The sequence below is a fragment of the Lycorma delicatula genome, chromosome 2, assembly GCF_047948215.1.
Source record: "Lycorma delicatula isolate Av1 chromosome 2, ASM4794821v1, whole genome shotgun sequence".
NCBI lineage: Eukaryota > Metazoa > Arthropoda > Insecta > Hemiptera > Fulgoridae > Lycorma > Lycorma delicatula.
This window is the reverse complement of record NC_134456.1, coordinates 201,973,843-201,987,853: the sequence shown is the minus strand read 5'-3', so window position 1 is coordinate 201,987,853 and position 14,011 is coordinate 201,973,843. Positions and strand designations below refer to the sequence as shown.

General features: G+C 33.5%; 1 protein-coding gene across 1 annotated transcript in view; it reads left to right on the top strand.

The window, feature by feature from the left end:
* The window catches only part of LOC142320350 (UNC93-like protein MFSD11), a 32,921-nt gene extending 19,347 nt beyond the window's left edge, over positions 1-13,574 (top strand). The window contains exons 7-8 of the mRNA XM_075358057.1: positions 11,226-11,361; positions 13,309-13,574. Coding sequence (XP_075214172.1) covers positions 11,226-11,361; positions 13,309-13,536 — 364 coding nt within the window. The 3' untranslated portion in view covers positions 13,537-13,574. The remainder of the gene's footprint in view (positions 1-11,225; positions 11,362-13,308) is intronic.
* The last annotated feature ends 437 nt before the right edge of the window (positions 13,575-14,011 follow it).

The following is a 14,011-nucleotide window of genomic DNA, read 5'->3' as shown; positions in this document are numbered from 1 at the left end:
GAAAATTTATAGGACTCTAACTCTACTAGGTACACCATCTTACCAAGTTTCATCAAAATTGGTTATTACCAATTTTAATGGTGCTCAGTTGTACGAAAAAAACAGTTTTTTCCCGTGCACCTCGAGTTCTTGAGAACAGATTCGTACGAAAATCTATAGTACCGTATTCCTACTAGCTTAACATCTTACCAAGTTTCATTAAAATTGGTTAAAAATGGAGCCCAGTTGAACGTAAAAAAGCCAAAAATATCAACAAAAAAAAAAAACAGTTTTTCCCTGCAACTCGAGTTACTGTGAACCGATTCGCTCGAAAATCTATAGGACTGTATTTCTACAACGTTTACACCATCTTACCAAATTTCATTAACATCAAATAAAAATAGCGCCCAGTAGAACAAAAAATTCATCAAAAAACAAGTTTTTGCCTGCAACTCGAGTTCCTCTAAACCCTTTCGCTCGAAAACCTATAGGACTCTATTCCTACTAGCTTTACACTATCTTACCAATTTTCATCAAAATCGGTTAAAAATTGAGCCCAGTAGAACGAAAAAAAAACCGAAAATGTAACACAAAAAAACGGTTTTTTCCCTACAACTCGAGTTCCTGTGAACCGATTAACTCGAAAATTTATAGGACTGTATTTCTACAACGTTTACACCATCGCACCAAGTATCATTATTATCAGTTAAAAATAGCGCCAAGTAGGACGAAAAAACTCAAAATGTCATAAAAAAACAAGTTTTTGGCTTGCATCACCAGTTCCTGTAAACCGGTTCACTCGAAAATTTACAAAACCAACCTTCTGTTGGTCCATAAAAAATTTACTTGCCACTAAAGATGTCATGTATAATGAAAATATTGAACTTGAGATCCAAATATCATTTAGTTACCAGTCATAAGATTTTAATGAAGTAGATTTTTAGAGGAAAAATTAGATAATAAGAAAATTATACAATGTCGATCACGTGAAAATTAAAAAGGTTTTCAAATAAGAATCTCACCAAGTATAATTTTAATAATCATGTGTGACCTATTTGCTGAATTTTCCTAATAATAATAGTTAGTTTAATTATTTTAATTTCTTAAAATATTATTATTTTTTTTTTCTCGGATTTTTTCGGGCATCGATTGCTAGGGTCATTAGCCCTCGTCACATTCTTTAAAAGAAATAAGTATCACCATCAGGATCGTCATATGTAAGGGTGTAAAGGGCCCTTACATTTTATTTAAAAACACAAACTTCATAAAAATACTTAGACACAAAACGACAAAGACAGACACAACGCATAACGGGTGTAAAGGGCCCCAAAATTAAAATTTGAGTTAAAAACTCAAAGAACATATAGTTAAAAATTGTAAGTCATGCCATACCATTTCCTTCTTCCACCTCTCTCGTTTATAATTTGTTTAAGCACCCTCGAGGCGACCAGAAACCGCCGTTGAGCAGTATATCAGTGGCGCCAGGGTGCCGTGGCAGTTGACTCCTCTTTATGAACAGGCTACAGGCACGCATCACGCCCACCCATAGCCTCACGCCCTCAGTCCACCTTTGAGTGTCCCCCATGCCATCATCGGACCCACTCCGACTCACTGCTCTTGAATGCAGACGAGCCAGGGTAGCCTAAGCAAGAGGCTACCTCCCGTCACTACACGTGCTACGCTTCGAGACTCCCACACATATAAAATTTCCATCTTAGAGATTCTCTAACACAGCTTTAAATTTTTCAAACTTTTACAGACTTCTAAGAAGTCCACTGGCGTGCAAAAAAGCAACTATTTTTCTTCATTTTCATTATCCAGATCAGCAGTAATGTCATTTTTTAGACGGAACCTCTTTCTGAGGTCCTTATATATTGTACACTCTTCTATTTGATGCTTGATTGTCAGTGTTTTATTACAAACACCGCACATTGGTCTCTCTTCGCCGGTTAACAAATGTGAATTTGTTAATCGCGTGTGACCGATTCTAAGTCTGGTCACAGCTACTTGTTCACGGCGAGTCAACTTAAAGTCACTTTTTCATTTATATGGAGAAGTTTTTACCGAGTTTAATTTGGTATTTAATCTCCTCCAATCAGTACTCCATTTGTTTCTTACTATGTTAGTTAGACGGTTTTTAACGTCTGCCACTCTTACAGGAAATGCATCCAAATTATCGCAGACTGTTGCCTTTCTGGCAGCTTCGTCTGCGCTTTCATTACCTGTAATACCAGCATGCCCTGGAGTCAATACAAATACGCATCGCTGTCCTCGTTGATTTAGAACGTATAAAATGGACAGGATGTTTGCAATTAGGACATCCTTAATGTTCTTGTTCCGAATTGCAATAAGTGCACTTAGAGAATCGGAACATATTAGCACTCTCTCTTCGCAATAATGCTCTATGTATCGAAGAGCTTGCTGAATGGCAGTAAGTTCTGCCGTGTAGACACTGGCCATATCTGGCAGTTTCCAATAATGAGCTTCTCCATTTATATATATGGAGCATCCAACACCATGTTCGGTTTTAGAACCGTCAGTATAAATTCTAATATGTTCTTCGTAACTACTGGCGGTTGCCAAAAATTCCTGTTGGATGATAACTGCTGGTTTCTTTTTTATTTCTCCCTGAGAGAGATCCAACCTAGCATTTACCGCTGGCAAGAGCCATGGCGGTATTTCTCTTGTGGAAATTGCTAGTGTCTGGTATAGCAATTTCGTATTTTCTTCTTAATTCGTGGTACCTAATTCCGGCTGGTCTGGAATAGGTAGCACGATGTTCATATACTGCAGCCATAGGATGATTCGTAAACAATTTATTATTTATATGAGCAGGGAAAGCCCATACATTTGCTGCATATCTTAACAAAAGGATCTCTCTTCTATAATGTAGTGGCATTATTCCGGCTTCAGACATTAGGCTATTCGCCGGACTTGCGCGGAAAGCGCCTATTGCATATCTTATTCCGCTATTATGAACTACGTCTAACTTTCTTAAATGCGACTTTCTAGCGGATGAATATACGATACATCCGTAGTCTAGTTTAGATTGAACCAATGCTTTATACAATCTCAATAATATCTCTTTATCTGAGCCCCAGTTAATGTTCGATAAACATTTTATAATGTTTAGGGCTTTTTTGCATCTATCACTCAAGTCCTGTATGTGTAATCCCCACGTAAGGGATTTATCCAATACTAGTCCTAAAATTCTCACATTCTCTTTATATTGTATTGGATCATTGCCAATTCTCAACGTAGGACTTAGATGAGGAATTTCTCTTCCTGCAGAAGTGTGCACAGCACGTTTTTTCTGGTGAAAATTGGAATCCATTATTCCTCGCAACTTCATTTAAGGCGTCAATCGCCCGTTGCAGTTTGTATTTCACCATAGCAGTCTTGTTGCTGGCATACAGAATTGCCAAATCATCAACATAGACGCTTTTGCTGATTTCTACTGGAATGGCTAATATAAATTTGTTAATGGCGATCATAAACAAGGTACCGCTCAACGGCGAACCCTGCGGAATGCCATTTTCCAATTTTCTTTCAGATGAATATTCATTGCTGACGCGTACTTGGAAGGTACGGTCATTCATATAATTGCTGAGCAGTACTGGCAGATTGCCACGAATGCCCCAGTCATATATCTGGAGCATTACTCCATAACGCCAGGTCATATCGAAAGCCTTCTGAAGATCAAAGAAGACTCCGACACAATGTTTCCTTGTAATAAAGCCTGTTATATATAATGTTCTCTAAGTTGATCATTTGATCGGTGGTGGAATGGTACTGTCGAAAACTTGCTTGATATGGTGATATCAGGTTTTCTTTTTCTAAAACCCAGACGAGTCGATTATTAATAATTTTTTCCAGTATTTTTCCCATAGCACACGTCAAGGAAATAGGACGGTAGCTATTGGGATCTGTTAAATTTTTATTTTTATTTGGTACTGGAACAACATGAGGTTTTTTCCACTGCTGCGGGTACATTCCATCCCGCCATATTTGATTATAAAGTTCTAATAATCTGCGTTTTGCAGTGGTATTCAGCTGCCTGATCATATTATAATGGATTTCATCCGGACCAGCAGCTGTGTTACCTGCTTTTTCCAACGCTTTCACGAATTCTTCCATTTTAAATGGTACATTATATGAGTAATTATACTCAGTTCTAAAATTTAGTAGACCTTCGAGTTCTTCTTTTTTGGTTCGAAAACCTTCCTCGTAGTTGGCCGTTTTGCTGGCCTTCTCGAAGTGATTGGACAATAGCTCTGCGATTTCGTTTAGAGTGTCCTTAATTCCCTCTTCATCTTGAAGGCTAGTTACGGGCGCAAACTTTTTACGCCCACAAATCGTCTTCACTTTCCTCCAAACATCTGACGCAGTAGTGGTTCTGTCGATGGATGACACGTATTGCTGCCTGGATCGTTTCTTCGAGTCAATCATGAGACGTTTTGCATACGCCCTGTATTTTTTAAAGGCAATAAGATTTTGTAGGGTAGGACGTTTCTTGAAGGTGTTATACGCTCTTTTCTTTCTTTTAATAGCTTCACTTATTTCTTCGTTTCACCATGAAACAGGTTGTTTCGTAAGTTTCCCAGATGTTTTGGGAATGTATCTCGATGCCGACTCAAGTATCATATTTGTTATATCGTCGACATCGTCCCTGATAACTCCAGTTGTTTCAGGGAGTATTGTTCTAGCTGTGAAGCTCGTCCAATCTGCCTTTTCAAACAACCATCTTTTAGAGATGAGATATGTTTTAGAGATATCTTTTAGAGATGGGGTTATTATTATTATTAATAATATAATTTTCTAGAATAGTTTTACTATATGGATTTTTCTTAATCAGTCAATTTCGTACTATTTTCTGCCTTCTCGGATTTACAGGTTTTACTTTAATCATACATGAAATGCAAAATTCAAAAGGGATGATTAGTATCAAAAAACAATTCACTATTTTTGGAAATTCACAACTGCAATAGATTATTCATAGCTGAAGAAAAAAGAAAGATTATTATTTACCATAAAAAATTTATTTGTAAATATTGATTATAATGCCTTGATCTATTTTTTAATACTGCTGATTTTATTTTTCAGTAATCCCATATAATTAATTAATAATAAATGAGGAAAGACTTGTATTCTGGTAATGTAATAAGAAAACTCCTAACAGAAATTGAAAACAATAGCTATAAAATAGCAATATTCATATGGCACAGAGCACATATGATAGAAGCAGTAACTATGAGCAATAATAATAATAATAATAACTGTTTTAGTTAAGATATTCACCAGGAACATAAAGTGAACTGATCTCTGTCTAGTAATAGCCTATACTTGTAACAGTAATTATAATAAAATAAGCATGTCTGTTAATTTAAAAAATAAAACTTTTGGGAGTTCTGAAATAAATACAAGGTTAGTCAACCCAACCCCCATAGGGGAAGACACCCCTGGTAGTGGTGTGATGATTCCAGTCGCCACACCACAACTCCCCCCCACCTACCGTTGCCATTCATAGCCATGATGGTCTTACATCTCACAGTCATCAGCCAGACCTCAGTTGGGATGCCACGGATGTAAATACCTTGGTAGACATTTACATCAGTGAATTTTAAACTCAGTCTTTGCCTTCACTGGAAGCTTCTTTCAGACATCTTCTCTCTTCCGTCCTACATCGTTGCCTTCTAAACTAGCTAACCGAGTTGACAGAAGCACAAACCACATGCCTAGTTCACACTTTATCAAACTATAAGTGACTGTGGATATCTCATACATCAGAATTGAATGAGTCTAATCAGCTCTAAAGCATCCCACAGAATGTGTTGATCGCAACAATGGTAATTTCCCTTAATTGATCCCTTAATTGTTCGCTTAATTGATCGCAACTTATCAATTTTAAATCTCTAAGTTATACAACAAGATTAGTCAGTAAAAATAGCTGGCTGTTACTATTTAATTTAATAAATGCATTTTTTACTACCTACTATCTTACAGATTATACAATTTCTTATCAGCCAAAATTGAATGCAAGTAAATAATAAAAAAAATTATATCCCTTTAAATTTAGTTCACTCAGTACAAATAGTTTTTAATACAATAACCTTTTATACTGATAGTGGATTTTTGTATTTGAAGATAATACAAGTACAAATTTTATTTTTGTACTTAAAATAATATTTTACTGCAAATTAATTGCAGTTGTAGAATTATTTGTATTTTGAAATTTTAGCTTTACAAAGTAACTAATGTTATATTTTGTCTTTAAACCTTTCTAAAACAAAACAAGTATTTTTCAGTTATTGTAAACTCATATAAAATAGAGAACAAGATTTGTAACATGTGGTAATTTTAAATTTGTAATGATTCTAATTACATAGAGCCAAATCCTTCCATATATATATGGAATATCCTTCCATTATATATATATATATATATATAATGGATGTTTTTTTTTTTTTTAGAGTGATAGAACTTTGAATTGAAATAAAGCACATAAAAAGTTAAGTTTGAAGCCAATTTTGTTGTTATCTGAAAGATAACTTTCTGACATTTAATTTTTGAAAATAATTTCTGGCATATGTCCACCACGACTAGCTTTGATGAACCGGATTTGATCAATCCAATTTTGAACCACTTTTTCAAGTAACTGGAGACATATTTGGTTAATAACACAAGTTATGTTTGCTTCCAGTTATGTTATTACTGCTTAACAAGCATCAATTGTTGCTGGTTTATTAGCATAAACCAGAGACTTCACATATCCTCAAAGAAAATAATCCACTAGCGTTAGGTCACATGTTCTTGGAGGCCAATTCACTGGACCATTTGTAAATAATTTTGTCGCTAAATCGTTGTTTCAATAAATTGACTGTTTCAGTAGCAGTGAGGTGTGACACCATCCTGTTGAAGCCAAAACTGTTGCAGGTCGATGTCATGCAAATTTGGAAATAAATAATTATTGATTATTGATCTGCAATGATTACCATTGACAGTAACATGCACTCTGGCCTCATTTTTAAAGAAATAAGGACTGATGATGCCTGCATCATGTAACCCACACTATACAGTGCATTTTTTAGAGTGCAGTGGAGACTCATAAATTTCCTGAGGATTGGTCTTACTCCATATATCTGTGTTTCTTGACATAACCATTCAACCAGAAATGATCTTCATCACTGAAAAAGATTTTTCGATAAAAAGTGGATCAGTTTCCAACTGATTTAGGCACCATTCACCAAACAAACAATGTTTATTATGATCTTGCGACTTCAGTTCTTGCACCAATTGCAGCTTGTATGACCAAGATCTGGTTGTAGACCAAGATCTTTATGTAGAATTTTTCATGTAGTGGATGGACAAAGCCCAAGTTGTTGAAAACGGCAACTAATAGACACATTCAGATCTTCTTCAACACTATCACTGACAGCACCTATATTTTCGTCTGTACATACAGATCTTGTCTTGTTGATTTTTCACTGAGTAGAGTAAATTTTTTTTCAAAATTTATCAGTAGTTTGACAAATAAGTTGCTCTGATGCACAATTATGTGCACCATAAAAATTACGAAGTGCTCTTTATGTTTGGCAAACAGAACATTGATTTTGGAAATATATTTCCACAATTTGTAAACGTTGTTGTGGTGTCAGTTTTTCCATGATCATTTGCCAATTCTCACTGACTGAAATGACAAAACAAATGACAGCTATCTCTATCAAAAGTTCTATCACTCTAAAAAAACACCCGTTATGTATATATATATATATATATAGATAGATATTTATACACACACTATTACATAAACAGGGTTTTTGTTTGTTTTGAATAAATAAAAAAACTACTGGATCAATTGCAACCAAATTTTTACTCATATTTCTTGGCACAACTGAAAAGGTTTTCAAATATATTTCATTTCAAAAAAAAAGAAAAAAAAAAAATATATATATATATATATATATAAACATGCATTAGTAGAGATTTGCCAGTTGAAGCACAAAATTTAATGAACTGTAAACTGTGAATATATATCACTGTGTGAGCTGGATTTGAAGTGAATGATTCATATCAATCGAGTGAATATTACAAAAATTATAGAATTAAATTTACATTAAATAAATTAAAAAAATTTCTATTTAAGGATAATGGGCTTTCCGTGGGGACTGAGTGTCAGGCTAAAGTGGTGAGGAATGCGAGCACCTTGTGGGAGGCTATACCAATCATCCCATCAACTAGTAATAAATGGAGTTTCCCTGGGGCGCAGTTTCAGGAAGTGCGGTGGGGTGCTCTTAAAATATTTCTGTAAAAAATCATCCGATTTTCAAAATTCAAATGGGGCATTTGTTAGTAGGTTGAAGGCTAACTTTTGCATGCATCAGATACACTCTCAATCTAACAGATTACACTTATTCAGAAACTGTATACATATATATAGTTTGCCTGTTTGTTTGTTATTGCATCACGTGAGAACCAACCGATTGATTATTTTCAAATCTGTAGGATACATGTATGTTATTCCAGGGAAGGCTTTAAGCCATTAATCGAGGCCCTAGCTCTCTTGAATGTAAAGATATTAAAAATATTAATTATTTCTTTGCTCCCAAGAAGGGTGAAGTCATGAATTAGATATTCATTAAGGAAAAATAGATTAATCCTTTTACTTGATTATTATATAATCTGCCACCATGGCAAAGAAATAAGTTATGAATTTTTTGTCACCAAAGTGTGTATACTTGAGTTAGCGAGTTACTATTATTCGATCTTTTGTAAATTAGTTTCTTTTTCAGGTTTCTATAAAGCTTGAATACTATAATTATTATTTACCTGTACTATTCTCACAACCATGAAGACAACATACATTGTGGGGGGTCCAGGGAGTGGAACCCTCTGGATAGATGGGAATGGCAACTAAAGCAATCTCTGTTGGTGTCCAGGACATCGGTCCCCTGGCAAATTGGGAATGGCAAGCAAAGAGAGCTCTGTGGCCATGGGTTAGGCCCCTTAGACCCTGAGGAGCCCCTGAGTTGGCTCCAGGATTCGCCTGAGCTGACCTCAGCCCCAAGGGGCCAGGTCCTTACTAGACAGGCTGACTAGTATATATATATATATATATATATATGTTTAGTCTTCATATGTGAATCTAATCAAAACACATGATATGACTACTGTTATCAGTAGCAATTCTAGATTTTATTTAATGAAACTACAATTTTTTTTTACTTTTTCTATAGTAAAACAGGAAAAATATTTCAAATATGCGTATTTGTTCATAAAATACAGAACAATTTCAGTGATGTATTAAAATAATGGTAATTAAACCAGTTCTAATTTGTTTACCCCAATTAAATTACTACTTAAATCTGAGTTTGTGCCTAAAAGAACTGCGTAAAACAAGAAACATCTGCAGAATTGAAGTGTAGCTGATACACAGTCTACCAAGCACAGGACATGAAATGCACCGACTGCTTTTAGGTAGTGCTCTGAATAATGTGTATGCTATCTAAAAAAAAATCAGAATACTGCTGCCAATACATATTTATTGTGTTAGAGTATTGGATAAGATGTTGGATTACTCTAATCAGAGGCAGACCACTCTTGGATTGATTACCCCTTTCCCCTAGCTACTCTCCTTCCTTCTCATTCATTCTTCTTTCTTGGATAGGTACTGTGAGAGTTTTGTAACCACCAACGTGACTCTATCTTCAACACAGCTTCAAGAAACCACTGAGGAGTTCATTAGGACTCATTGGACTGACAACTCAGGAATTTTTTGATCTCATTATTTGCTACCTGTGGTTGAAAAAATAGCCTAACTACTGGTGGAGGTAGCACTATACCAGGTAGAGGTGGATCTCCTAAAATCTGACCAACTAAAATCTGAACTCATTTATCATTAAAATAAAATGTGATTAAAATTTTTATATAAAATTAAAAAATTACTTATTTTCTAAATACAGAGTGAGCAACTTCAAATGGAGCCAAGCTAGTTTGAAGTGCAGTTACTTGGGGTCACCTTTAATGGTAATATCTTTGCTATTACTATCAGCACCACTATTGGTTGTGTATTTAGTACTCCAGTCTATTATTGTCAGTTGTAAACTGTTTCAGTGCAGTATTGTTTTGTTCTTTGCAGTTCTATTTTTTAAAATGCTTTTTTCTATCAAGGAAAGGGTTCCAATAATGAAATCTTATGTGAAATCTGGATCCTTTTAAGAAACATGTCACCTATTCATGGAAAACTTTCCAAATGCAACTATCTCAGCAAAGAGTAGCATAACTCCAGAGGCCATAGTCTATATTCAAAGAAAAATTTCTGCCAGTCTACTCATATATATAAGCTATAATAACAAGATTTGTAATGATTATAATTACAAATTTAGTGGTGTTACAACTAAGTGGTGTAAAATACACATCTTGTCGTAAGATTTTTCATGATTTAAATTTAAATCATTGCAACAGCATAGGAGAAAGACAAATCGAAACGTCTTAGCCAGCCTTCATGGTGTGAGTGGTAGCATCTTGGCCTTTTATCTGGAGGTCCCAGGTTCGAATCCCAGTCAAACATGGCATTTTCACATGCTACTTGTCATTCATCTCATCCTCTAAAGTAATACCTAATAGTCGTCCCCCAAGGTTAAAAAAAAAAAATCTAAATGTCTTAATTATTGCAACTGGTTTCTCAAAACGCTTGTTGATGGACGTGTAGACCTAATGGTACATTTCATGTCAGACAAGCCTTGGTTTCATTTATTTGGGGATGTTAATTCACACAAATGCTAAAAATTCTCAAAATGATCACTCAAGCAGAAAAGTGCTGCCCAGAGTGCTCATTTCAAACACCTTTTGTAAAAATACGGTAAATATGTAAACTCTTGCTAACATAAATACAGAATTTAATTTTAATTCATAAAAAAGTATATATCAAAACTGTCATTAGTCTATAGCAGTTCGATTTTAACTTGCTCACCTGGTATATGGAAATATGTTCCCAAAAATCTTTTCAAAATTGTGATGTAGTTCAGAACAAAATGTTAATCATATTTATATCTAATTTTTATGTAAAACCTAATTTTTTTCTGTTACAGATATATTAATATTTTTATTTTCTGATTAAGATGAGACAAATGCAGAAATAATACACTCTGTAACCTATTTTGTACCTATATAATTCTCATTATGAAATGTCACACAAAATTGGCAATGAAAAGTAATAGTCATTAAAACAAACAACTTGAATGTTTCAGTGCAATGATAGCAATGATTGGAAGCTTTTTGCTTGGACTTTCTGACAGTTTTTTTAACACACAAAACTACTCAATTATAGCAGCTACATTTCCAACAAAAAGTGCTCAAGCTTGTGCCCTTTACAAATTTATAAAAGTAAGTACTATTACAAGTTTGTTCATAAAATATAACCAGCATTATGAATTGTGTTTTTATTATAATAAAAAAAACTTTAAGAGGTACTTAATTTAATGGAGTGAAATATAAGTTATTGTTATACATATACTACATTTTCCTAGATGTCTATATTAGACTAGAAAATCAGTCTTATTTCTCTACTGCCTATATTTAAAAAAAATATTTTCTTTAAAATGAAAAATGTGTATGTTCTATAGAACAAAATGGTTATTCAATAAAAATACCTAACAAAATCTATTATTGCTCTCTTACTGACATACCCTGAACAGACATTAAATATCTTCTTCCACTACATTACATTTTTGAAATCCACTTAATCAGTTTTAATTTTATTTTAATTTATAATTTTATAATAAATTAACTAATGAATAATAAAATTTATTATTAATTAATTTTTTCATTGAGTACTATTTCCATTTGTTGAATTAAGAATTTCTGTTAAGAATGCACGCCATTTAGTGTCTGTTTTATGTTAAAATTAGATTTAGTATGCAGTCAATGTCTCATTTTTATTTCAATCCAATAGACTGAAAGTGACTCGCTGACAGACATACCGACCAATTTATCTGTAGAGTTGGCCAGATGAAGGAACTAAAATTTTCCATTGGAGACTTTCAGTTTTGTGCAAAAAAAATACTATGGTGGCTCTCCCATCTAATTCTACTGATAAGCTGGTCGGTCTGTAGCTCAGAGAAACTTCATCCAAGGTCTGTAATATTTCACGTTAAACCAACGGCTGTGCACCTCGACACAGCTCCACCCAATTTTTTTACAATAATTTGATATACTTGAATAAACTAATTTTGATAATTTAGTTTAATCAGTGAAATATATTTTACCACCAGAAATATTTATATTAACTAAAATGGAGAAGTATTATGATAAATTAGTGTCAAAATTTGATACTTTAATATTATACAAGCATATGTTGTTTTTTTTTACTTAACTATTTTCTAGGAATAATTATAAGTGTAGTGCTACTACACTTATGTATATAGTATATGTTTTGTATATAGTCATACTAGTAGTTTATATTTAATAGTCACTCGTGTAAATAAATATAAATAAGTATGTGCCAAATGTGTACAAATGCCACATCACTCATTTGCCACAGCTCTAGGAATGGTGTGATGCCTCCTAACATATCAGGTTGTCATGACAGTCCACCTATTAAAGTTAGTTGATGGGCCTTGGAGGATCCTGGTAATGGTCCCCTGGAGCACACCCAGGGAATACTGAGTTCAGACAGATCTTGAGCCAAACAGTGTGCCCAGATCTTTCACCATAACAATGTAGCTGTGAGAAACAAACTGTTGCCACATGAAACAGAATCTTCATTGCATCAAGGAAGGAGGTATAATACTGCTCCTTGAATTGGACAACTTCACTGACAATCTGGAAATCAGTCACAGTTGCTGTATCACCTTTAAATGCTCATTTTTTATATTCATTTCATCTTCCTTCTCAATTATCAGGTAGTTTATAAAAAAGTCAATGTTGGTACCTGTACAAAGAATCAGTAAACATGTAATATATAACAATTATTATCTTAAGCCAAACTTTTTTAAAAATTTTGTTAGGTAGTATGATGAATAACAATACCAACATAATTATAATAATGACATTTAAAAAACAATTCTCAGATTTTTGGATTGCAAACTGATTATCAACTTACAGAAGTCTGGCTTTCTAAGCACAAAAGTATTCTTGTGTAATTATGATTAATAGTCACAAAATTCAAAGACCAACTATGACCATCTCGTTTTTTCTTACATAATTTCCTATTAAAAAATTGTAGAATTCATATTATAACTTACTGTTGGAATATAATTAATATAAAACAGTTATAGATAATTACAAATGTACCTCAGGTGAAATCAATAGATTTAATCTTTGTTTTGTAAGTGTGTTTCAGTTTCAGTTGGCTTTTATTCTACAAGTCATCTAGGTTTACACACACAGTTAATGATTCTAGCCCCAGCAGCAATAACTGGAGCAAGTGCTTATTGTACTATTGACAGAAAAGTGACAAACATTAAATGGAATATTTATAATATACAAAAAGCCTCAAAGAAAATTGAGAATGCACGTCAAACTGACTCAAGAAACAGCAGTAGTGGTACATGGCTATAAATTAAATATTGTAACATTAAAATAAAAAACTGAATTTAAAAAATTAATAACAGTTAAAATTTTACAAAGATTTCTTGATAAGCTTTGTTAAGACCAATAAAAAAATTTTCTTCAGTAATACTGTAGTTATGTAAATGATTAACAACATTGAAAGATCTTCCTAAGAAGGACACTAATCAATCTATTTTAACTGATTGCAAACAAATAAAAAAAGCTGAAAGTATTGAGATACTTTAAATATTATTAATGCAGGTTCATAAATATCCATTCCTTTGCTTTGGGAAGAAAATAATTTCCTCTCTTTTTTTCACCAAAAGATGATTAATACTAAGCATCTCCTTAAAGTTGTAGAAATTAAGTATAGAAAAGATGTTGACACTGCATTAAATAGATACAAGTATATACTTATCTTTTCATCAAGCTTCAAAATACTCATTCTTTAAGCAGAAATCCTAAATGTCGCTAAGATACAGGC